The sequence below is a fragment of the Aricia agestis genome, chromosome 19 (assembly GCF_905147365.1).
Source record: "Aricia agestis chromosome 19, ilAriAges1.1, whole genome shotgun sequence".
Classification (NCBI taxonomy): Eukaryota; Metazoa; Arthropoda; class Insecta; order Lepidoptera; family Lycaenidae; genus Aricia; species Aricia agestis.
Genome location: NC_056424.1, coordinates 6,201,211 through 6,228,225, shown reverse-complemented (window position 1 = coordinate 6,228,225; position 27,015 = coordinate 6,201,211). Strand labels below are relative to the sequence as shown.

At 33.8% G+C, this 27,015-nt stretch overlaps 2 protein-coding genes across 9 annotated transcripts; both read right to left on the bottom strand.

The window, feature by feature from the left end:
- Positions 1–22,316, bottom strand: LOC121736682. Of its 8 annotated transcripts, none has more exons than XM_042128035.1 (7): positions 22,267–22,316; positions 18,252–18,522; positions 5,526–5,570; positions 4,498–4,612; positions 3,590–3,772; positions 1,023–1,097; positions 1–466 (listed from the first exon to the last, which is right to left on the bottom strand). In XM_042128035.1, the coding sequence occupies exons 2-7, from the start codon at positions 18,474–18,476 to the stop codon at positions 93–95; spliced, it is 1,017 nt and encodes a 338-aa protein (XP_041983969.1). In that variant the 5' UTR covers positions 18,477–18,522; positions 22,267–22,316; the 3' UTR covers positions 1–92. The 8 variants fall into 8 exon arrangements, with proteins under 8 accessions (XP_041983969.1, XP_041983970.1, XP_041983971.1 ...); XM_042128036.1 differs by having other exon boundaries at positions 22,273–22,290; XM_042128037.1 differs by lacking the exon at positions 22,267–22,316 and having other exon boundaries at positions 18,261–18,522.
- LOC121736683 lies at positions 12,325–15,052 on the bottom strand. The gene is made up of 9 exons (XM_042128043.1): positions 14,957–15,052; positions 14,590–14,643; positions 14,244–14,297; positions 14,077–14,160; positions 13,676–13,891; positions 13,418–13,471; positions 13,144–13,191; positions 12,818–12,886; positions 12,325–12,412 (listed from the first exon to the last, which is right to left on the bottom strand). The coding sequence occupies exons 1-9, from the start codon at positions 15,032–15,034 to the stop codon at positions 12,344–12,346; spliced, it is 726 nt and encodes a 241-aa protein (XP_041983977.1). The 5' UTR covers positions 15,035–15,052; the 3' UTR covers positions 12,325–12,343.
- Positions 22,317–27,015: the final 4,699 nt, after the last annotated feature.

Below are 27,015 nucleotides of genomic sequence, written 5' to 3'. Positions count from 1 at the left end.
TTCACATTGAACATCGACTATACTAATTGAGTATCATCACTCCAGAAACAGTTATAATTTAATATTACGTAGCCTAAAAATAAGAAATAAAATTAGAAATCTGTGCACGCGACTGCGACTTTGCCGACGCCATCTAGGGTTACGGGTCGGTAGTAATCCTTCATGTCTCCCCAGCCACGTGGTGCTACGTTGAAGTTTGGACCGGAGACGAGAGGCAAGCGAGGGCTGATCGGGGAGGCGTATACGTCGTTCAGCTTGGTCGGGGCAATGGGCACGGGGATATCTACATTCTGGACGGATATTGTCGGCGGCTGTAGAGGGAAAGGCTCCATTTTTGGCAGGTTCGTGTGCTTGAGCGCAGGCTTGGGGTATGTCTTCTGGTTTCGCAGGCTGGACGGCGGACGGTAGGGTGTGTCGTGGTTGGCCACTGGCGACGGTGTGGAGCATGTGTTCGATGTGTTCCGACCTGGAATCAACCGACACGTGCTATGAAGGCCAAAATAATTACATTATCTTCCCCATAAGCAAGTTTACTAGTCTTCACACATTTTAAATTCTTGCGTTGTAAAACATGGAGCGGGTAGAACAGAACCATGATGAAAAAAGTTCCGATGTGCAGTAAATATGCTTTGATGTTTTTATCGTATTGTTTACCATCGTTAATTTAAATAAAGATCAAAGCATGTCACTAATCTAAATCGGTAGCATTCAAAATGATAAACAATCAAACTTGTATTATGTTTTACCGATGCAAAATGAAGTAACATAAATAACAAAAGGCTTTGAATGTAGCCAAAAGTACTAACACGTATAAAAGTACTTCGTGTTATCGTGTATTTGACAAAGAGTATGAAAAAATTCTTAGTTGCACTCTACCAAAACGTTTTTTGTAGTGACATAAACTCCACACAGTTGCATACAAAAATATTTTCAAACACTTGCATATGAAACGATATCAATAATATGTGGTTTAGAACTCGTCGATGAAAGAGCAAGCGACTGGCTTCTACTGCCATATTTACCATAATAAGTGGGCAATGGGCCACTGCAGACTTTCGGCTTACTTTCAGTATTATTACGGAAAGGTTTTGGAGAAGCTGCGGAAAAAATTGCCGTCAATATACTTTAAAACATGATCTTTTTTCTTCATATTTGGCATTACAGATATGTGGAAGTAAAATGAAAAGTATAACATTGTATGTCCTCATAAAATCTTATACTTAGGTAAATATTATTATTAAAATACATTTGATTTTTTCTATACCATTTTACATTTATGAATCACATGTACTATTTTACAAGGTTTTCTTTAAAGTCTAACACTTCAGATATAATATCTATCTATACCAGCTAATATCTCTGAAGATTAACACGCAAAAAGTGCAAGTGTTCTCACTAAAACAAAATTATAATAAGTAAATTATAAATGTGCAAATACCGTGATTAAATTATTGAAGCTTTTGAATGTAGGTAGGTCCTCGAAGATTTGGAGAAGGCTTTAGATAGAACAATACTTTTGTATAAGTTTAAATTTATAAATTGCCTCTATAGTATATGAAATAATTACTAAATTATGTTCATGATTTTAGTTTATAAAACGTGTAAAGTGCGCATATTAAGCTTGCTGTGCTGTTACATAAATGACTTACTGTTGCAGTTCTGCAAGGGCATGTTTTTATTCCTTAGGTTTTCATTTGCTTTGAAAATGTATTTTTTAAGTGTGCTCAAGGAATGTTTGTTTGTTTTGGTATGTTGCTCAATTGTCCTCTATAAACCTAATTAATATATAAACCTTTGACCACATAACTTTGTAACATCAATTCCTTTGTTTCCTATAAAATTGTTCTTAATAATATGTATTATATTTTATTTTATATGGGTAGTATTTAATCGAGTGACTGTAAATTACAGTTTTAGGTGTCAAAATTACTAAATTTGGGTTATAGAATTACTATTTGAGCGACTGAGAGTGAGTGACGAGAAATTAACAGAACAGCAACTTAGAAATTATTTACTTGAGTTACTTAAAATACAAAATGAGCAGCTTTATAATTTTTGAGCGACCTTATATCTGTTTGAGTGTCAACGTTACGTCTTTTTCAGTATTTGGCAAATGTAATTTTTATACTGAGCGGCATTTTATCTTAAATGAGGTGTTTCGAATACTCGTACCAAGAACCACTTTGAAAAATACACTAATGAGCAGAGTATAATGAGCACACATTAAAACAAAAAAAAATGAATATGAAATAACTATTTGACGAAACACTTTTATTCAGGGACTACTACGGACAGGGATAGAACAATTTTTTTTTTATTACTATCAAGCAAATTTTTTGTGAGTAGCTTCATTTGGACAAGAGGAACAACAATTTTATATGTGAAAAAAAGTGGTAGCTAACAGAGATAGAAAGGATTTCATACTTTGATTTGATGATCCCAAAATATGTAAATTGTTCTATTTGTAAGAACTTAAGGGGAGGTTATTCCTAAATTAGCAGGCCGATGTCTGTCAGTGCTAATATCGACGTAAAAGACATTAAAATAACATTCATATCAGCGCGCCTTGTACAGTGGCGGTTACGACGATCGCCGCGTCCATGATAGGGCGAAATAGGAGAAAAAACCTATTTATTTAGATAAAAAATAGTATAACTAAACATGTATCCGTACATTTCCCTGTAAAATTTTAATAGTAATCGAACTATCCAAATTATTTTTTTATTGAGTCCCTGTAAGTCCTATAAAACTGAAAATGTTTTTAAAATCGAGGTTGTTTCGGAATTTTTTTTTATCGAGTAAAATTATCTGTATTGTGTTTCTAACCGTAAAAGTCACTAGTTAAAAGATGTATCTATACATGTATATATTTTTCAGTTTTTTTTAATGACGCTTTCTTTAAAAATTACTCATTCTAGAAACGTGAATTTGGAATAACCTAGCCTTAAATTAAATAACGGTAAAAGTTTAGAATCATACCCAAAGATTTAGGGGGGCAGGGGAGGAGGGGGGAAGGGGGAGGGAAAGTGAACTTTTTAGTAGCTCGTAATAAATAACCTCACTTAGAAAAATAGAATCTATATTTAATATTGAAGTCCGCTTTGTATTTCCAGTCGCTCACTTAGTAATACAGTCGCTCGGATAGAATTTTAATATCTGAAATAGATTAATCGCAGTCCACATTTTGTAAGCTCGTTCTGGATTTTATTATAAATCAATATTAGTCGTTAGTTTAGTTTATTTTTCGCTTAGTCAAATTAATACCGCTCATGTTATTAAAACAGTATGTTCATCATCAGTCGCGAACTAATTTTTTATTCGCTCGTTTTATTATTTCCCATTTTATATTACTATCACAGCCGAATAAGTAATGTGTAAAGTCTCTTTCCTTATCTTTCATGTCCAAATCCTTAACTATGAAGCGTGGTCTCTTAAGACATCTTAAGTATTCTTAAGGCTAAAGAACTTGTTAGTATATGTAGTGTTTGTATTACTTAATGCGAAGTGTGTCTGTGTGGGTTTTGCCATGTATATTTGTATTTGTATGTGTGCGTGTAAATGTTAAAAAAATAAAAACAGATGGGTTCACCTCGTCCCTCGTGCACCCATTTGACGGAGCGTTTCTTTCTGTTGACGTACATGCTTTGGCCCTTACTCATGTTGTTGCTGGAGTCTGAGAGCGACTTAGAGATGGACCGCGCGAGGTCCATCTGCTCCTTCACCGTGGGGTGGACGCCGGGGACGTAGAAAGCCGACGAGGCGAACGTTTTTTCTGGAATGTTCATAAGAAGTGGTGAATTAATTCTTTCTTTCAGATGGGAAATCTATTACTCTGTTAATGGTAGTACTTGTACTATTATCTATTCTGTGATGGTAGTCTTAAAAGGGCGACTAAACCCAAAAATCAAACATCGTCCTTCTCTCTTCACACTCACGCCCGTCTTTCATATGCCAGGTGAAAAAGGACGACGCGGATTCATCGCCAAATTAGTTTTTTCTCAATAACTCGATAAATATACAACATTTTAAAAATTCGCTAGGTCGATCTCTTAATGATAGAATTTTATACAATGTGTTAAAATATTAACTTAGTTCAATGCACGGTTATGGCAATAAATGAAAAATTCGTGAAAATTAGATGCATCTTTGTGATTTTTTTCTATCGAGAAAATTTTAAGATATCGTGTTTTTGCTCAGATCGAATTCTTGGAAATATAATGTAGTATCTAATTTTAGAAAATGAAACAATTCGGGGCTTTTTAGGGTTAGTCGCCCCCTTAAGATCTACGTTTATATCATTCGATACAACTAACTCTTTTACGCTATTGATTGTAGTAATAAGTGAAACAAAAAGTTATGGTTTTTATTTTAGGACGTAAAACGTACTCTATATCACAAAATTCACGAAGCGAATGCTTCTTTGACATTTTAGGTAGCCTTTCTAGACTTCAAGTGTTAAAATTTACATTTCAATTTCAATATAGAAATGAGTCTTACCAAATTTACGATCTTTCTTGATAATATGCTCCTCAGCATCAGGCGCCGGTGTGAATATTTTGTTGAGGTCCACCTCTTTGTCACCTACAATTATTGGCTTGTTCTCCATATCTTCCTGAAATGTTTAAAACCATTTATTAGATTTAGTACATGTTTTTTTTGTAAGTTGTAGGTCTATCTTTTATGCCTATGTTTTTAATTTGTAACTTTGCAAAATCAGACTTAGATGTGTGTAAGCCATTTTTGCAGTTTAAAACACTTTTATAGCAGCTCTATTTACATATTAATGCATTATGATTTATGATATGAAAATTCCAACTCTACATAAAATTTTGAATAGTTTTGGGCGATTATACAATGCGTAATACCATTGTATTTTAAATGTTGAGTTCAATTATTAACTTATAGTGTACCTTTCATGAATCATTGTTATGTTATAAATTATTATCATTCTGTATATTGTGTTAATTTATATGTTTAATATTATAAAACTGTGTCCAAATTAGTAATATTGTTAAAACAAACGCACTCTGTGAACTCTTTGCTGTAGCAGTGGCGTGTTAAATATTAAATTAAAATAAAGGACATTATTAATTTAACAAATAGATGTAGATACACATAAGTTTCATAATCCATTATTATCATTAGATATACGTATTTTAAGATCTCAGACCAAATGAAAACTAAGTAACGAACAGAAATCTACAAACAACAAAGCCAATCGACCAATCATGTACGAAAGATATCGCGAAGGAAGCGTAGTTTTATACATGTGTGTGCGTAAGCAGCCATCAGGAGAAACTTTACTTTAAATATTATGGCTGACATTGCTAGTCATCCGGTAATCGGACAACTAAGATTTATTTTATTCATCCGATTAGCGGACGACTAGACACTTCGTTGATTCACTAGAGATATTTCTCTACCTATATTGAGAGACATTATTTAATTTTCCTATTTATTCTGTTTATATACGACATATTTACAACATTCGACCACACATGATATTTACAAGTGTATGGTCTTACGAGTTTGGCCTTTGGAGCGAAGACCGGTGCCACTTCAGCATCATTCTGTGTTCGTCAAAGTAATATGTTAATACTGTTTTCCGTATTGAAAATACTAGCCTTCTTACTAGGAAAAGGCTTGTTACATAATAATAATTTTTATTAAGTACTAAATTCTAGACCAATATCCATCAAAATAGTAAAGTCACTAAATGGCAAGTCTTGATGCTTAAAGGCAATATAAATAAAAATAGGTACAAAAATAGGTACAAGTTTTACTAGGCCTACATAGAGTTTGTAGTTATATATTTCTAGGTTACATGTATATAGATCCTATTTTTGTCTAGACTGAGCATAATTATAGTTCAAAACCTTAACCAGTACCAACACCTGTTCATCTTCACAAAAACTAACCCCGCGAAGGACAACTACAAACATAGCCAAAAGGTTGCAACTTGCAACCAGTTATGAGAATTGTGCAAAAACAGCCTTCAGGCCTACTTTTAGAGTTAGGTTTTGTCCTATAAATTTAATGTATTCATATTGAAATTTAATAATTAATTATTCTGTATTATATTATTCGGTTTTTAGAAGTAAAAAAAGTCCTCTCTAGCCTCTAGGTGAAGTATTAAAGTAGAAGCGTAAATAGAACTCCTAGTCTTTGTGAGCCTATGCTGTCATACTACTGGGCAAAGGTTATCTTCAGCCCAGGTCTGAGGTCTTCTCCATTTAAATCACTGCAGCTGCGCCACCATGCTCATTACCTTCAGCTCGTTACGCTATCGTCATATTATCCTTGCCAGCTACGGTTGGCCATCTTGAGGCACCCAATCTGTCCATATCCTTTGCCCAACGGTCGCGATGCATGCGGCTTGGAGTAACCAAGTTAGAAACTATTATTTCATTTTGCTTGGGAACCCGACCGCGTAAGCGAGCTCTCGCACTTAGCCGTTCTTTAATTAGCAATACTAAAATAAAGTGTTGATGACATGACAAAAATAGCCCGTCTCAGCCTATCTGAAACCAGAGCGTTGACCGATGTTGTTTTTAACTTTTGTAAAGCAACAGGTTCGGATTCTTGGATCATCGTGCATCGCGTATGTGACAAGTTCCCACGAGGTAGATCTATCATCTAGTTATTTGCTAATAAATGGAGCATTCGACATGCCATTTTAAATTATAAAAAAAATAAAGCTTCTTCCTCGTATTTAGAAGAATGTTTGTTTACTATAATTATTTTTTTGGAAAAATGTACTACGTTTACTGGAATGATGTCCATGTCTACAAATGTCCATATGGTTGCCCAAATTCATGCATCATTCTTACAACATAATCGGCCAGGGGGCCTACCATGAGCTCTGATAGCAGTATTACTTTAATATTACTTTTGAATTTCGTATAAACAAACATGATCTCTATTTATATAAACAAAACGATGTATTTTGTTTGTGCCAAATCTGAAAGTAAATGGTAGGAGGGCTGGTCCAGAGGAGCCTACATCCAACTGGACTAGGACCAACTAACGCTGATTTCTTTTACGAAGTTTTTGATTTTTGATCGGCGATTCTACATAGCGACAACGAAAACGTCTTGGCTTGTAGCTCTGGACTTTAGAACTTAATAGCTGTACGAAGTGTGTCATAGCTGTCAATCGTCCCTGCTCTCGCAATACCTCAGTTTTTATTTTCCACAGAAAAAAACCGGTCAAGTGCGAGTTGGACTCGCCCATGAAGGGTTCCGCAGCAACAATAAGGTTTATTTTTATGAAATTAAGAGGTTTTTGATTTATTTTCATATTTCAGTTGATTTAATGAAAGTAAAATTAAGGTTTACCATTTATGACGTTTAAAAAAAAACTAGTGGCTAGATCTCGTTCGAACCAATTTTCGTTGGTAGTTTTTGTAGTAATGTACATCATATATTTTTTTTAGACTTATCATGCCCCTATTTAGAAGTTAAAGGGGGTGGGGGGGGACACAGATTTTACCACTTTGGAAGAGTCTCTCTCGTAAACTATTGAGGTTAGAAAAAAATGATATTAGAAACCTCAATATAATTTTTGAAGACCTATCCATAAATACCCCATAGTAAATACACACATAGGTTGTAATAATTTTTCCGTTTTTGTATCAAAATCTTAAAGCGGTTCACAGACTACATCTACTTACCAAGTTTCAATAGTATAGCTCTTGTAGTTTCGGAGAAAAGTGCTGTGACATACGGACAGACAGACAGACAGACATGACGAATCTATAAGGGTTCCGTTTTTTGCCATTTGGCTACGGAACCCTAAAAAGTCGAAAATATATTTCCTGAATGTTTGACATCAACTTTGGCGCGGATCCAAATTCGCAACCAACCAACATGGTAGAATACAAACAAACGAGTGTTTGATCTATTATTAGGAGTACCAGCCAAAGGTCTTCCCGACTCTTCCCTGTCTTTTATTGGAGCTTGCTTCGACACGGATGGCAATCGAGTTTTGTGAAGCTCAGGCAGACAACGTGGAGACTATTTGAATATCTCTAGACCTTCAATTATTATCCTTATACGTACAGGATTAATAATAATTTCATTTATTATGCTGGTGGTAGCGGTGCGGGATTCTTGGATTGACCGACAGAGTCAGTCACACTAAAAACAGACGAGACGTGGTGACTTGACCATCGTCGCAGTTAGATAATAACATAATTACATAAATTACGCACTACATAATAACGTCACGATCTAAAAAGTATTTAAAATTTTATATTATAAAAATACAACGATCACGGTAAGTGATCACACAATTTTAGTTACCGTTTTACAACGGAACTTAAAACTATGTTAATAAGATAAGAAGCCATATAGAACAGCTGTTAATTTAGAGACTTCTATACAAAGTACAATAATGTATTAGGTTAACTGCTGAGTGAGAGCTTTGTGTCAGCAGTTTACATTCATTAACATTGTTACATTTTACTTAATAAATCAGTGTAAGAACAGCACTCATCGGGTTTGGTTGTTTCATTCCATCCCTATCTATCTGTAGAAACACTACAGATTTTTTGGTCCTTCGAACCGGATTTGGATGAAAAAGTAAAAAAACTGTAAATGAATGACTCTACATTTTACAAAAAGTGTTATTGTACCTAATGTCTCTTTTTCAGTACTTTTTTTTTCAAACCAAAAAAAACCGTGTGTGCAAACTGTGACTGCAGAATATATTATAATGCACATAATATTTTACTTAAAATCTTAATATACCAAAACACGTGAAAAGTAAAATAAATCAGAACTCTACATTTCTTCAATGGTATGGTGGTGGCTGGTGCAATGTTACTTCAAGATACCATAACTAAAATCGATTAATTAAGTAATCAAGCAATTACGTCTAACTTCCCACTGTTATATAACTCTAATAGTTTTACTAGTACGAACTAGGAACTGTACGACTATAACACCACCAAATATAGCTTACAGGAGCTTTCTCCCACGGAGGCAAAACTTGCTCGGAGTCACTGGCGCCTTTCTGTTTCGCGAAAAATAAAACTTAATAAAAAAAATGGAATAAAACTTTTTAAATCCAATGTAAAAAAACTCCATGTTTTTTTGGAAGTCGTTTAAAAATAACAATAACATTTTGAAAACAGCAAAAATGAGGTAGCATCTATTTACAATAGAAAGTCAGAGAAAAATGGTGCAACGATAATATGGTATCTACTAACACCATTAATGACCGGTTTACATTATTCCAGTCCAGTGATCTAACCAGCGTTGGATTACTTCTGGAAATATGTAAACGGGCACTAGAATGCATTCGAGTTCATTTCAGTAATAATAATGAAGCCCCACTAAGACGTTAAAACCAAAGAGCCCAAAATCAGACGTAACACTCAGACCATAAAGTAATAAACAACAGTTTCCAAATTATAATGAAGATGAAACTGTAACGAGAGTTATTAACGGTGTATTGCACCGTTTTATTATAAGTTATATTATAACAGGCGCGGTCGCAGCCTGAAATTTTGGGGGGGGGGGGGGCACTCACTAGTCACTACACAATTTTTTTTTCTACGCCCTCGGACGGTTCTGGGTTGACAGCGGTCTAAGGTCGGACGCAGTGGTGGTTAGGGGATAGCTAGAAATTTCCTTTTATTATTGGGCAAGATTTTGAGATTTTTCAATTTGACCTTAGATTGGGGGGGGGTCATGATGTCCCCTGTGACCCCGCCCCCCTTTCGGACCGCGCCTGTAACATAACTTGTCAAAACATTTGCATATTGAAAAAAATATAATTTGCAAGGCCACTTTAATTTCAGAAAGCCTATAAAATAATAGTTACTATAATATGCATGAGGTAACAAATAATAGAAAATATTATGTAAAATAAACTGTGCTCAGATGAAATAAGTGTGCTGGATCAATCGAGATAGATCGTAAAAGGTCGATCGATCATAAAAAAACAACAAATTAAATAGGTACTGTACGAGAATAAAGGACTCTTACGTGGAACGTTTCCCATGGCGGAAACACCCTTCTCCAAGTGCGATCGTTATTCTGCACATAATTATAAGCAATTTATATTTCAATCGTTGATTATAATTATAAAAGTACTTATTTTGAAAATCAAAATTCCAGAAAAGAAAAAAAGAACTCTCCATGAAGCTAATATTAATAAATTATTTTTTGGTCCTTACTTGGTTTTGTTGTAGGGACATCTTGAGAATAGTTTCGGAGATATCTTGCTCGATCTAATTAAAATATAAATGAATATATAAAAATGTAATAAATAAAAAATAAAAATAATGATAATTACTTAAGAAATCTGCCAAACAGTAATATAAGCAACGATTAAGTATTTAAAAATGATTTAAGACTTTAAGGGAAGGAAAAATGTAAACAAACTAAAACGTAAAGTTCATAGTTACAGAAAGGAATAAAAAAAATTTCAACGAACCGAACTCAAGCAACTAAATGTAAGTAGCTATAATTATTAAAATTTGTCTTACTAGAATCATTATTTAAGGATATAACTCTATGATCCTAATTTCAAACTTTTTGATCTTAGAACTTTCTGTTTTCGAACAACATACTTAGTTAAAATGTATCATCTGTAGCCAAAAGAACTAGTGAAACTGCTAGAATTATTCAAGTGATAAAAATAGTACCGAAACAATGCATCATAGATCCAAAAATAAATCTTACAGGCGGTATTTCGGGGAACGAAGGTTTCGAATCTTCTTTCTTCTCGAGTTCTTCGATTTCCTTAAAAATATTAAGGTCAAATTAGCACCTGTTCTTAAGAAGTATAAAAAGTGCAATAATAGCTTATGACGTCAGTGCCTGTAGTTAAATATTACCAAGCTCTAATTGTCTACATTAGAGCTATTGTTATGGAAATAACGAAAACCAAAGAAATGAAAATTAGTAGTACTTACTTTTCGTAAAAATAAATAGAAAAGATTTACATGTACATTTCATATCTTGTCGACATAATACAAGAATTGCTGTGAGTTAGAACAAGGAAGATCAATGGTAACATTTTGTACTCAAGAACATTTCTATTTATACAAAAAAATCTAGTATAAAGTTCAATGCCTCTATCTAGGAATTCATAAACCAATTGAGGGCGTTCAGATTGTTCAAGTGTTCTAAATACCACTAATCATTTTTCTATTAGACCAGTAGCACAGAATAGATAATAGTACCAGTGGCAAGTACAGTATACTCAAAAAGCTATAAATTTTAAGTTGAACAAAACAACTAAGTACACACATGACACATCAACAAAAACTAGGGATATTTGTATTTTATACAATATAGCTAAAAATCTTAATTTTTTGAAAACAGTAATTGGAAGAATTGTTGCATTTTGTCTTCAAAAATGGCTGATACATATTTAGACACATCCTAAAATACGAATATCCTTAGACTTTGTGCGTATTATCTCTATATGGGTATTACCGTCACAAGACATTTTAAGTTGAAAAAAGTTAAATTTCCTTACGGGTGTTTTCTGTTGTGGTGGTACCACTGGCTTCCAGGCTACCTCTTCTTTCTATATTGATACATAATATTATTTTAGTAACGCCTCCGTGGTCTAGTGGTACAGAGCACGGCTCTTGACTCGGAGGTCGTGGGTTCGATTCCCGCGTTATATTTCCAAGTTTGGTTAGGACAATGCAGGCTGATCACCTGATTGTCTGACAAGTAAGATGATCCATGCGTCGGATGGGCATGTAAAAAGTCGGTTCTGCGTCTGATCTCTCGCCAGTCGTGTCGGTCTTCCGTCCCACTGGGTTATGAGAGTAAATGAATAGAGAGTGCTCTTGTGTACTGCGCACACACTTGGGCACTATAAAATTACTCCTGCGTAGCTGGCCTGGTTTCAATGAAACCGGCCACCGACACCGAAACCGGTGTGGTAGTTATTATTATTTTATTATTATTATTACTATATTTGGAAACTTTTCATTCAATAAATAATTTATTGAATTTTATTTTTCAAATTTTTTTTCTATCGTAATTCGTAAATTAAAAATTCGAAATATCTTACTACAGGTTCCGGTTCCGAGGGAGGGTGTACTGGCTCGTTTTCGACAGTCGGTTTCGTTTCTTCCTTTTCCTTAAAAAATATAACTAAACTGAATCAAATTCACCTAAAGTTTTTAATAAATTCAACAACATTGAAAAGTCGACAAAACACCTCTAAATCATAGAAAAAAATTGACCCACTAGCTTCATGAGGATTTCCAAAAAAGAGGTTTCTTTTAGTACATTGAGTACATCCAATGTACTTAACAGCAGCCAAGAAATAAAAACAACAAGAAGAAACAAAACAACGCCGAATGCCAATTTCAAACAATTCTTACATTTTTTTCTTGAGGCGGTTCAACTTTCCTCCACGACGTAACTCCATTTTGTACCTACCATACAAATTCCTTTATTAAGACCGTAAAGAAAAATAAAGACCAAATAAGTGCAATGATTAGTCATCATTGTCTACATTAGTTAAAGTTATTTTAACTGTATCTAAATACATTATAATAATAATAATATACGTATTTATAAATATAATCTACATATTATTAATTTCAACAAAAACTCTATAAAAAATCTTAGTTTTTAGACCATGAAATTTAAAACACAGTCACGTAGACTAAGTTCATGTTACAGTTTTTTCTGTATTGTTTACATTCCTATTTTTGTTGATTAATGATGATTATCATTTTATGTAACCAATGCTCTTTATGAGGTGTTCTTAATATTTATAACTATGAATATAATTATATCATACGTACTTTTAACTTAAAATTATTATGAATGCTTACAAGTTTAGTTTCTGTCGAATATGTTTTCACTTTTTCTTCAACAGGTTCTTGTTTTACCGCGGTTTGTTCCTTTAAAAAAGAATTCAATTTTAAATTGTTGCAATTAATTTATTCACAGATGATGCTCCAAAAGCAATACTTGTGATAATTTAGTAACCATTCAAGTGCAGGAAATCGCATAATTAGGTGCAAAAGTTTGCTATTGCATCATATAACAACAAAATATGTAAAACTTTTCAGAATAATCAGCAAATTCACAATGAAAATTATGTACGTACTAGTAAGAAAATCACGAAAATCAAATAAAAAAAAACATAAAACCTTACTTGTGAATTTTTAGAAATATCTTTCCTCCATGGAACGACACCTTGTTTCTACATAAATAGAAACAAAAGATTTAGAAAACGAAAACTCAATCGATAAAAACTATTTCGAAATGAAAGACAATTGAAAAAGAATAAAAGAAAATCAGAAAACAACGTCACTCATAGAAAATGTAATGAAATAAATAGACCTCTTCCAACATTCCTTGTGTTGGTCATCAATAGCAGATCTAAGAAAATAAGAATAAAAGGCAAAATTAGAGTTGGATGCTCTTACAGGCATTGGTGGTGGTACAGGTGGTGACACTTTCTTGGATTTTACAGCTTCAACCTGCATTCATGATACCATAGACAAAGGAAAATATTAATGATACATTGTTTTTAACAGCTTGTAAAATTATAATTAAACGAATCTTAGAAAACCTATCAGAATTATAAAAAAGAATAATCCACAAAAATCAAATCAAATATTATATTTTTTTTACAGAATGACTGAGGTATTTCTTAATACTTATGTAATAAAAATTAAGCTTACAGGCGTCGCTAGTTCTTGTTGTGAATCTGCTTCAGAGCTACCATTACTTTCTTTAGATTCTTTTTGATCTTCCTTTTCCTTTAAAATTTGTTCAAATAGATCAGTCTTATTCAAATTCATGTATTTATTATCAGTGCCAGGTTCTACTTCTGCACTTTCTGGAGCTTTAAGCTCTGAACTATCAGACAACTCTTTATCGCTTTGCAGTTCCGATTCCTACAATAAGATTTCATATTATTATTTTCGTTTTGAAACTATGATGTCTTCATTTAAGCACGTGTTTTTGTAACGTTTTTTATTAAACAATAGCTTTAAGTTTTTTTTTATTACTTACATTTCAAAAACATTTATAAGCTTGAACATTCTTATGTATAAACATTAATTTTATATTAATTTCTTACCGGTACTAAGGCCTTTTCAGTGTCCATATCAGATTCAGATGCCGGTACATCGACAATTTCTGTGATTTCAACAGAGTCCGTTCTCTGAACAATTTGAAAGGTTATTTTAAATTATATTTACTTTTGAAATAACTCTATTTCATTAATTATTATTTATCGATTCTTACCGTTTGAGTTGCTGGTGGGGACGATTCTTTCATTTCAGTTACATCTCCGTTAGTCTGTTATAAATTATATACTTGTTAAAATTAAAGAGCATAATTTAATTAAGTATATCAAAACATTATAGCCCTATAAATTATATATTAAATATATATTATTTAATTATTTATTATTAAATATATTAAAAACTATATATTATTTAATTTGATATTCACATGAACGTAAAATTGGTTGTGAAATTTATTCGCGCAAATACTATTAAAGGTTATAATAATGTTAAATGTATTAATTTATATTATAAAGTTTACGTTTGAAATAACTCTATTTCATTAATATTATTTATCGACTCACCGTTTGAGTTGCTGGTGGGGACGATTCTTTCATTTCAGTTACATCTCCGTTAGTCTGTTAAAAATTATAATCTTATTAAAGTTAAAGAGTATAATTTAACTATATCAAAACATTTTAGCCATAACAATTAAAAACTATATTATCTAATTTGATATTCATATGAACGTAAAATTGATTATGAAATTTACTCGCGCAAATACTTTTAAAGGTCATGTTAATAATGTATTAATAATTTATATTATAGAGTGTTGTGAAAAACTTTGAAACGTGGAAAATATACTAGCAATGTTCTCGTTATGTCTAAAACACCGCATGCCCTTATAAATAAACTGTGAAAGAACAAACAAATAAAGAAGATGAATCTTACGGGCTTTTCATCTTTAGAATCCAATTCCACTACAGGTACAACGTCTTCTTCATTCTGAATGTTAAAAAGAAACAGCATTTGTATTACGCTAAAGACTTTATAGGCATATTTTAAACTCATAGTCTTTTGCAAGTTTGTATGCTGTGTTCATCGTATTTAATTATGATCTGTAGATGTTTAATATGTGTTGTTTAAATATAAAAAAATTGTAAAAAAATAATTTAAAATGCTTACTGTTGTTACTTTAGACTCAGTTTCTTTATATTTTTCATTATTATCACGTTCAGCCTGTTTCGTACCATCTTTGTCTTTCTCATTAGAAGTTTCCTGTAAAGTAATCGTTACGTCTATATTTTTATCCGCTTCAACTTTGACTTGACTCATTCAATTTTGATAAACTTATTGTTTACCTGCTGTACTGCAGTATCAGTGGTAAAAGACGTCTTCATAATATTTTTGACCTCATCCTTTATTTTGTTAATATGTTGTCGAGCTATAGAGAACTCCTCCTCGAGTTTGCCGACGGTGTCGATTATTAGTTTTATAGTCAGATCGGATCCCACCACCGCTGTTCCGATTTCGACCAAATCTTGAAGGAGGTTCGTAAGGAGCATGGCGATTCTCTTCCGTTGTTGAGCAGAAAATTCGTGCAACCCAACTTTCTCGTCGGATACAGCACTCTGTTTATGGAAAAATGTAGTAACTACCTCGTGACGTGCTAAAAAAGCCATTGTGCTCTCAAAAGCCTAGTGAATAAAAAAACCTTATGGTAAGATCTGTGCGAAAGAAAGATACCTAAGGTATATTATTATCAATTAGGTAAAAGTAAAAACTTAAAGTAGGTTTGGTGCTTTATCATACCATACAAGCGGTTGCAGAAATGCAGAAATTACGTATTACATTTTACATGTTTTACTTTCGTTAAAACTGGAGTACACACTTGAGTAATTTGCATACTTGAATTATGATAATTGTGTAAAGTTTCATTTTAGCATAAGGTGGCCAAAAGTAAAAAGTTAACATAACATTAACATCGCATCGATAAAAATCGATTATTATGTGACAAAAATGTTGAAATTGTGCTTATGTAAACAGTTCTTACGTCTGTGGGTAGCTGCAAAATACTTTCAAAGTTTCCTTCCCCATCATTCTGTAGACAATTTTTATGAAAATATAATAAAGTAGAGCAATACTAATATCATATTAACAATATTGATTTTTGTGAATAATTCTTTAAAAATTTGGATGGCATAAAAATAATAATTGTCGATAAACCAATTAGGCTTACAGTTGTGACACACTCAAACAACATTTTTCAAAGAGTCCCAGATCTCAGTACGCACGGACTCAAAACAGTCCAAACAGAAATTGGACTCAGTGAAGGCAGTGAAAAAATTCTCAACGGTATCCGACCCAAGGTCCGAAGAGGAAAGCGAAAAAAAGAAACAATAAACTTTCTTAAATTTTGCTTACTTTTGAGTTTTTTATCGAAGGCAACTCTGATCCGCCATTCTCTCCTTCGATCTGTTTAGTGACGATTAAATGATTTTAATAATTTCTTATAAAAATATTGTAATAGGCATTTAAACAGAAATGGCATAATAAGACCCAAAGACCTTTTTAAAATAGACATTGAATAATAATCACAATTCCTAAATATTATGTACCTTAATGCTATTAAATAAGTCTTATTTCCTTTGCCTAAATCGTAGAATTTCAGTATCATACTTTTAGAAAAAAGTTCATCTGTCTCAGTGCCAAAAATATAATGTGAGCAGTAGGTATAACCACTTAGTCACCACTACGTGCAACTGGCATGTATGTTCCTACTGATTTGTCTCCGCATTATCTATAGATAGAGTTAAAATCCACACCCGAAGGTCTATATAATCAGGAACGAATCGCAGCAAGTGAAACTCTTCTGACGTGTCCATAGGAGAGGTATTATCACTTAAAAACGTGGTCTATGGCTGTTCGATTCATAAAAATAAACGTTCAATTGTAGTAAAAAATCGTTGCTTACTTATGAAGTTATTTAATAAAGACTGACAGAAAATGTGCTTTATGTAAAACCTACTAAGTACCTAACTCCTTAAAGTTCTAGGTACGATGTTGTGCATTAAAATCTGAACCAAGTAAATCCTGTAATTTCCATAAGTAATAACTCCATCAAAGTAAATTGTTTATGAATGCTTATCTGAACAGATGGTCCTTGTACCCCGTATAGTTTTACAGTTTTGGCGACGAGCCAACACATACTACAGTTACGTTACAATACACGTATTTTAGAATTAAGGTCAGAATAAACAAGATCCTACAAATAACGGGCTAGCAAACGGTCAGAAGGTACATTTACATACAGTAGTAGATACTACCGCGTCTAGTACCGAATTTGAAGGTTTGTAGGTCAAAATTAACAAAATGGTAGATCTGTATGCTTTTAAGTAAGTAACTCATTTTATGTTCACTCAAAGTGAATAAAAAAAACTTAAAAGTATTAAGTTAAATGTTACAAAAGCTACTCATTCTTTGAAAGCATTACTTAAGATGACCCATTTGGAACAACATAGTAACATTCACGTGTTTTTAATGTTTTAGATTGGCGTACTAAAATCTTTTTCGCAGATCAAAAATATTGATGACATTGCATCATTAAAACATGATTAAAGATGAGATCATAAAAGCCTAAAATAAGACGGCGTATGAAATATTATAGTGCAATCAAACTAGATACTAATATAAAAGAAGGCGTAACAAAGATAGATAAAAACAAAACAAAGAGTGTTCTTCATATAGACCTATGATCTATGTCCAACAACATTATGTTATTTAATTTATTAGATATCGACACATTTTTCACTCAATGCTTTGTTTCTTTTGTTAGCTTAGTTACTATGTAACGAAGTGGTTTATAAATTTATACGAAATATACAGACACTTATTAATCGATAGTTTAATTACGTTTTGGAGAATGGTCTATTTTGATAGCTGGATATTGGCCAGAAACGTCTGCTACAGTTGCAACTAATAAATTAATCCTGGCTGTGATTATTATTTTAATAGTCACAGACACTAGCAACGTGACGAGTGATTTCATATATTGTTTGCTTCGCTACTAATTCAGCGACATAAAATAAATAATATATAACTTGTGAATAAAATATATCGTTGATATATTGTGTCGTAAGTGTTAAAATATTAAATATATAGATACCATAAAACATAGGTCCCGAAAGAGCTCCTTGCGGCACGCCGGGTTAGAAGCTTAGGACTAATCGGAATATCTACGACTTACCCAACTTACAGGGAACAACTTATAGCTGAGGTTGGTGAGGAACTCCTTCTTGTGGGGGTCGAACATGTCGGAGGGCTTGAAGCCCCTCTTGGTGATGAGGGCGCTGTTGACGCTGGAGGAGGAGGTGACGTCGTCGAAGTTGTCCCGGTGGACCACGCGGTCGTTCACCTTGTGGACGCTGGACATCTTGTTGGACGAGAACTGACTCTCACTGATTGTCATCATTTTGACGCACTCACTGTCACTTAACTCTCAATAGACTTTTCCGACGCTGAAAAATCAAGAAAGCTCGTGAGTAATAATGAGCGTCTGCCAAATGTTTTGTTTAGCGAAAACGGAGCGTGCCAAAAACTGTAATTTTTAATCTATCGGAATTCTCGACGCTAGATAAAATGCAAGATGTTAAGAGGTAATCCTACATAAACTGCATTAGAGCGAGGAATTTAAGCTTTATGTTTTCAATTTAGAGTTTGAATCGCTTAGCGCAGCTCGAGCCCGAAATAAACGAGTTGCCGAGTTGTGTTTACGAAATGATTTGATCGTTGAATAACGGAGGTTTAACGTTACTAAATTTTCCAGTACATTTAAATGCTGGCAATGAAACGGCAATGTGGAAATACGATGTACAAACTACAAATGTGAAACAATCAAATGAAGAGCTAACTGCTCTGACGCAAGTCTTAGATAGTTAGTGGGTGGGACTGATACATTTTGCAAACTAAACTTGCACTCCATGTGTTAACATAGAGTGTAAGTTAGATATATTATCATTAGTAAGATATATTATCATTTCGTCTCTCTACATTAGTATGTAACTACCAATGCTGAACTTGTTATTGCTATAAATATTGCAAAAGTTTGTGAATTAAGGACAAGTATCTGTTACTATTATAATTTATAACTCTCTGTTGATAAAACATATAAAGTCTCTCTGTTGATAAAATATATAGGTACCTAAAGTTAAAAAATATTTCAGGAAAGAATGAAAAGAAAGTCATCACATGCGATTTTTATATGCATTTGGACCTTTTAAAAGATTAGACGTGGGGGAGCCATGCTTCGGCACGAATAGGCCGGCTCGACCGGAGAAATACCACGTTCTCACAGAAAACCGGCGTGAAACAGCGCTTGCTCTGTGTTTCGCCGAGTGAGTGAGTTTACCGGAGGCCCAATCCCCTACCCTATTCCCTTCCCTACCCTCCCCTATTCCCTTCCCTTCCTATCCCTACCCTCCCCTATTACCCTATTCCCTATTAAAAGGGCGGCAACGCACCTGCAGCTTTTCTGATACTGCGAATGTCCATGGGCGACGGAAGTTGCTTTCCATCAGTGACCCGTTTGCTCGTTTGCCCCCTTATTTCATAAAAAAGCTGATTTTGACAATAATTATTATTATTAAGTATATAATAGTTTATACGGCTTTTAGTAAAAAAAGCTAACATTACTAATCTTACATGTGACTCTAAATGAGTGGGTCCATAATTATTAAGTATTGTAAAAATACCAAGATAAGTTAGTTATAATTAGGAAAAAGACATAATAGGTAATTAGATCACAATAATTTACCCTAAGTCCTCTTACCCTTAAACAAATTTAAAAAAGCAGTTAAAAAACGTTTGTGTGCTAAAGCGTATTATAAAGTCAATGATTTCATCGAGGACAGCACACCTTGGGAATAGGGTGGCTCCATGCAGGTTACTTTTCTTTTATTTTGTTACATACATAGCTGTAAGCCATAACATTGTAATTTTTCATTTTTTTAGTAAAAGAGTTTCTTACGCCGGTTCTTCTCGACGGGGTAGTTCCCGAACCGGTGGTAGGCAACGTAGTTTCTTCGTTCGATTTTCAAAAAGTGTATCATGATACCCATTTTGAATAAAAAGATATTTTATTTCATTAAGTATTTATTCTTCTTAGTTTTATCTAAGTATTTAATACTTATACAAGGATCTACTTGCATCAATGGAATATATTTTTTCTATTAATTATTGCTTTTACCTACTGAGTACTGGGTCGTAACTCGTACTCGTACAGTAATTGTACCTCTATTATTATCTATAACAAACTGTTATTTGAATAAATTAAGACCCACAAATTGTAAAAGAAACAATGTAGCGATGCCAAAATAGTCTAAATTGTACGTTTTAATAATTTCTTCTCAGTTCAATAACTTTGACATGGGTGGGATGTGCGTAGGTCGTGGGTTCAATCCGCATTTTTTGTACATCTTCAGTTTTGTTATGAGTTATATTATGACTAACACAGCTAAATAAGAAGTTCCGTGTCATACTGTCTGCATCTTACTCATTGAAGATAAGCATTTTTAATGCGCACAATATTTTATGTCGCGAAAAATTATTATCGATATTTTTCGAATAAGTTTAAAATTTTCATTGTTTAAGAATAATTTAATAACACGTTAAAGTTAAAGTACTACAAGTTAAAGAAATAATTTCAGGAGTTAGGTGTACATTATATTGTAGAGAGGTTTTGTAAAATAGGTTCTAAAACCCACGGATTCGTTAGCAAGTCAGGATTACATACCATCCCCTAGGTGCAACCTCTTTACTAAATGTACCTAAATATGCTTTTGATTGGCCAACGTTCAAACAACAACACGTCTTGTTGATAAGATATAAACTCCTGTCGGAAAACCTCAGACACCTGCATTATGTAGAGTACCAAATGCCTGACTCTACCAAATTCTTAAATTTTTGTTATGTTAACAACTTTAAAAACTATAATATTTTCCTTATTATGATTTCAGATAGACTACATCAATTACTAATTGGTATCATTTTCAGAATTCAGATGCTAAGTTGTGATAAGCAGGCAGTTCCGAATTTAAAGGTTACAAAATACGTGGGAGAGCCATGCTTCGGCACGAATGGGCCGGCTCGACCGGAGAGATACCACGTTCTCACAGAAAACCAGCGTGAAACAGCGCTTACGCTGTGTTTCGCCGAGTGAGTGAGTTTACCGGAGGCCCAATCCCCTAACCTATTCCCTTCCCTACCCTCCCCTTTTCCCTTCCCTACCCTCCCCTATTCCCTTCCCTTCCTATCTCTACCCTCCCCTATTACCCTATTCCCTCTTAAAAGGCCGGCAACGCACCTGCAGCTCCTCTGATGCTGCGAGTGTCCATGGGCGACGGAAGTTGCTTTCCATCAGGTGACCCGTTTGCTCGCTTGCTCCCTTATTTCATAAAAAAAAAAACAAATTAATTCTACCAAGTTATGTCACGATTTTTCTTCCTTAAATATTGACTTGACCAGGACTATTTAAAACTAGGTACTTTAACTTTAACCCTAAAGCCCGTTAGCACAATACCTAATCGGTAGCATAATAATGTGCGTTGTTTTGCCGGCTTACTTAGAGGCCATTGTAGCGATTAAGTCCGAGCAGGTCCATTCGTGCCGAAGCAGCTATCCCATATGACTAATAAGAGTATTAAAAAAACATTTTACATACTATGATGCTGCCACAATAGAAAATATTGAGGATTACAGCTGACAGTAATAAATCCATTCTAAAAAAAAACTCTTCAATGCTAATTGCAAGTAAATAATTGGACGAATTTATATCAGACCTTCATTATAATGAGTTACTTTAACAACAATTTGGTAACATTTAAATATTTCCGTACTAAAATATAATATCATAATGAACACGAATGCATTACTTATCAGTTATTACATAAACATATTTTTATATAAACATTAAAAAAGTTACATTGAACCAAAACGTTAAATTAACAAGGAATTAAAAGCTAAAATTAGTTCAAATTGCAAGTACAATTTAAACAAAACGTGTCATATACCCTTAATATTTTTCATTACCCGCCGACGTTTGCAAAACTGTTAAAATCATCAACAAAATATATATTATTCTTTCCTGAAATTGGCGAAATTTTTTTGAATCGTTAAACCTCCGCGTTTCAACTTATTTAACATTTGAGCTGCGCAGAACTTTACGAGTTTTTTTTTTAATAAAAACAAATAAATGAACACATTACACACACAAAGGTACCACAACGATATGCGCGTGCGCGGCCCGCGAAAACTTGTACAAACTAAAATAAAACCGCGCTATTGCATAATGCGAAGAAAAGCTTTACGCGGTAACCACGCCGGACGAGTTTTCAGCGGGACATTCAGCTATTTTTTACCAACTACGGTAAAATAAGACTTATAAAAAAGAATATTTATGTAATATGTTAATGTTCCTATGTTTAATGTGGTATCAATTATACGCAACTATTACGTAGTTCACAATAAATACTGGCTTAAAAAAATGTTTTATTTATGTAATTTGCACGTTGTTACTATGTTAATATTATCAATTTAGATGTCCCACAGCTAGCAAGAGAACTTTAATCTAATTTTTTGTTTTATTTATTAACGTTTCAAAATTAGGCGCGACATTAATCAAGCCCAGTTTTAAATTGTAGGTGCCTAATGTCTATCTGAGATCCCTTTTTCAATAAAATCCTAGACCAAAAATATCCACAATTTCGTACCTTGATGGAGGCAGCAGTTGGCGCGGAGTCTGCCAGGTCTATTTCGGTCCGGCGCAGTTGGTCCATGTTTCGCCATCGCCCAAACGCCTTCATATTTTACACATATTCTAACATCTCCAACAAAAGACGTTGCTCCATGGGTCATTACACAGAGAGGAATTTTCGGAAAGTTACTAAACTTTTAGTTTTAGGAGCGATATATAATTTTTTCAAAAGACGCACTATGCTTGGAGCCTTGGAGCCCAGTGTCCTTTTTGTGTTACCTTCTAAATTCTAATATAAAAACGCCTGTATGCCAGTGGTTTAGGCCTGGATCCGGAAAGGTCGTGGGTTCGATTCCCGCTGTGGAATAACTAAAAGATGTTCCAATTGATGACATTGACAATGCATGATATACCGATTGTCTGACGAGAAAGATGATTGGACCTGCGCCTGATCTCTCGACATTGTGTCAGTCATCCATTCCTGGGTTATGAGAGTAAAGGAAAAGTAAGGGCATAGAGTTCTTGGGCCCTATAAAATGAACCACGCGTATCCAACATACACCAAAAAAGGCAAGAAAAAGGTGAAAATACTTTAAAAAATTATAATGATGATGATCCTGGCATCCCCAAGATGTGACCCACTATACACGGAAGTGCCCCAACAGCGGCGACACACTGACCTGACGGGTCAGCTGTCCTGACTCATAACAAACTAACTGTACCTTTTATAGCTACTACCTTATAACAACAGGTAACAACTAGCAACTCAGATAATATTACTTACTTATTTGTGGTCACAAGGGTATATAAACTAGTAAATTATAATATAAATTGCAGTATAATTGTATTGTATAATATGACTTAAGTTAAAATTTGTTTGTCACGCGGGGACCGCTTATTTTCGCGGGATAAAAGTAACCTATGTCCTTTTCCGCGACTCAAAGTAAGTATCTCCATACCAAACAGCAAAATCGGTTCAGCGGCGAAGCGTGAAAAGGTAACAGATAGACAAACGATACATACACTTTCGCATAATATAATATATTATTATACTAATGTATCGATCTAGAGCTCTAGGCTTTTAACTCTACACGCCCCTACGAATAATAGACACACCCTATATCTATCTATATGCAATCATCTACGATGCAATGTATGGAGTGAAATCTGCTTCTTAATTTAGTTTCTACAGGATCTGAATTCTGAATTAAGTATGTGGAAATTAATTTTGAAAGTGATTTATATTTGATTATAAAATAATAATTAAATTATCACTACTGGTACAATAACTGGTAAAACAAAATCACTTAAAATAGTTATTGTGTTGCTGTGTAGGTTGTTACTACGAACGACTAGACTTAAATTTAAAGCAGCTTTTTCTACATTTTCTTGTTTTTTGGTGAAAAATGTATAATTACATGACGACATTGCAATAAATTCGATAACATATGAGGCATGTACTAGCCAAAATAACAAAATGGTTTTTCTTCATTGCTATTAAATGACCTCTACAATAAATACATTGATATACGCTAAACGCGTTTAAAAATTTGGTAAAGTACTTTCGATTTAGCATTCGATTACTTTAAACGTAATTTGCATATTTCGGTAATGTGCCCGAAAGTACCAAATACGTTTTCTTGAATAGGTTTTTAAAAATATCCGTTGTTAGGAAGTTTAAACTTATCTAAATTAAAATGTTTGACCGTGAGATCTAGTTCACCGCGCTGAATATTCGTCATCACTATCATCAACATATTCTACACAAGCTGCTGGTATTGTATGGTAATCCATATTCCATACCAATATTTAAATACGAAAGTGTGTCTGTCTGTCTGCCGGTTACCTCTTCACGCCAAAACCGATGAACCGATTTTGCTGTTTGGTATAATTGGAGATAAGTAGTATCTAGTCCCAGGAAAGGATATTAGGGAGAGGTACCTACTTTTTTGGCGCAACGGAGACGGGCTAACGAGTAATGGGCGTCATCTATAAGTTATTATTAAACTTTCTTATTTCTGTTCAAATGTGCAGTAAATTATTTGAAAAAGCGTTCCACGCGGCTTTGCCCGCGTAAATTAGATATTTCACAGACAAAGTCCACAAAAAAAGCCAATGATCCTTCAAGTGGTTTACTTCTTATCTGTGTCAAAAAACAGAAAAATTGCTCCAGTAGTTCGTGAGATAACCCCATTCAAATAATTTGCCCCCGTTTTCTCCACATTTTCCTCTATTTCTTCGCTCCTATTAGTCTTAGCGTAATAAAATATAGCCTATAGCAGGGGTTCCCAATCTTTTTCAGCCTGCGGTACAGTTACACGTAAAATATTTATTATTTTGTCACGGCGCCCTACTCTACCTAGATATTAGAAAAATATACTTAAATTAAGACTGGGTTGCACCAACTAACTTTAAATTTAACCTTAACTATAACCGGAAAAATTGACAGATGTCGTATGAGAATATGGGGTGTTTGGACGCCATATTTAACTTTATCTAACTTTACCCACGCCTCTGGTGCAACCCAGTCTTAGTAAGTATATACCTTGAATGATTATAGTTACGTTAAGCAGGTAAATATTAATAATCAAATATTTAATCATCTACCAGCTTTACATAATTAATATTATTATTTTTATAATTTTTGTGGTTTCGGATAATGATGAAGGATCGACTCACGGCGCCCCTCTTGCCTTTTCACGGCGCACCAGGGCACCGCGGCACACAGTTTGGGAACCCCTGGCCTATAGACTTCCTCAACAAATGGGCTATCTAACACTGAAAGAATTTATCATATCAGACCAGTAGTTCCTGAGATAAGCGTGTTCAAATAAGCCTTTTCAAATAATTTGCCCCCGTTTTTTCAACACACATTTGAGGAAGATACAAGCGTTTTTTAAATGACACGGCTCACGTGTCATACGCCACACGTTAAAAACATGTATGACACGGCTCCCGTGTCATCCGCACTGAATCGATCATTCAATGACCAGATATTATTATAACTGTACTTAGTGATGAAATAATTTATTTTGATAAGCATTAATAGCATGAGTAAAATAAACGCGTTTAAATGTAAGTAATCCAAAAAAAAATTAATTAAGAAACCGGCCAAGTGCGAGTTGGACTCGCCCATGAAGGGTTCCGCAGCAACAATAATGTTTATTTTTATGAAATTAAAAGTTTTTTGATTTACTTTTAAGTAATTTTATATTTCAGTTGATTTAATGAAAGTTAAATTAAGGTTTACAGCTTACCATTAATATCATATTATGCCATACTAGATGTCCCGCGCGGCTTCGCCCGCGTAAATTAGGAATTTTACGGAAACTGTACATTTTCAACCATACAAAAAATAGCTCTTATGTCCCCACTCTCTTCACGTGGTCTACTCTATATCTGTGCCAAATATTGCTATAACAATTGCTCCAGTAGTTAGTGAGATAAGCCCTTTCTAATATTAAACTTGCGTGCAAAAAAATCGACCCACCTCTCTCCTTATGATTCAAACGGTAATAACTCAAGAAATATAATTAGTATTAAATAAATGTTGGAATCGTTTTAAAGATAGTACAATAAGGATTTAATTATTGCTATAGTTATTGTAATTGTAAATTGTTTACTAATTCTACAGCCTTAAAACAAAAACCGATCAGTTTGGCATAACATTTCACCAATGTCTTCCTGAACATGGTCGCATGGTAAAGTTTAGAGTCTCTAGAATACTTCGGTATACTCTTGTAACCAAAGTTCGACTTAAATTAAGACTTCTAGCCACACAACTCGTTCTCTAAATTCAGCTCTTAGCAAAGCCCTTGCTTGAGAGGCTTTATTTGGAGTAATATCCATTTCGCCACAAAGAAATTACGTTTAAAATGGAGTTAAATGAACAATAAATCAATAAAAATCGAGACAAAACAAAAACAATAAGATTTGACCGATTTTTCATACAGAACAAAACCGTTCAATTAACGATTAAAAAACTGAGTGATGGGGGTGCTTAGTGATTTGTGTCGTTTGTAGTCAAGCATATTGGAAATGAAAATGTAGAGTAAACGTACACATTCCCATCACACATCATATTAACTCGCATTATTAATAAAAAGAAATAATAAATAACTATAACTTTTTAAGATATAGCGACTTGAATAGAAATGCGCGGGGTGGGTCGATTTTTTTGCACGCAAGTGTATTTCCCCCGTTGCCCCACATTTTCCTGAGTTTCTTTGGTCGTATTAGTCTTAGCGTGAATTATCACGCT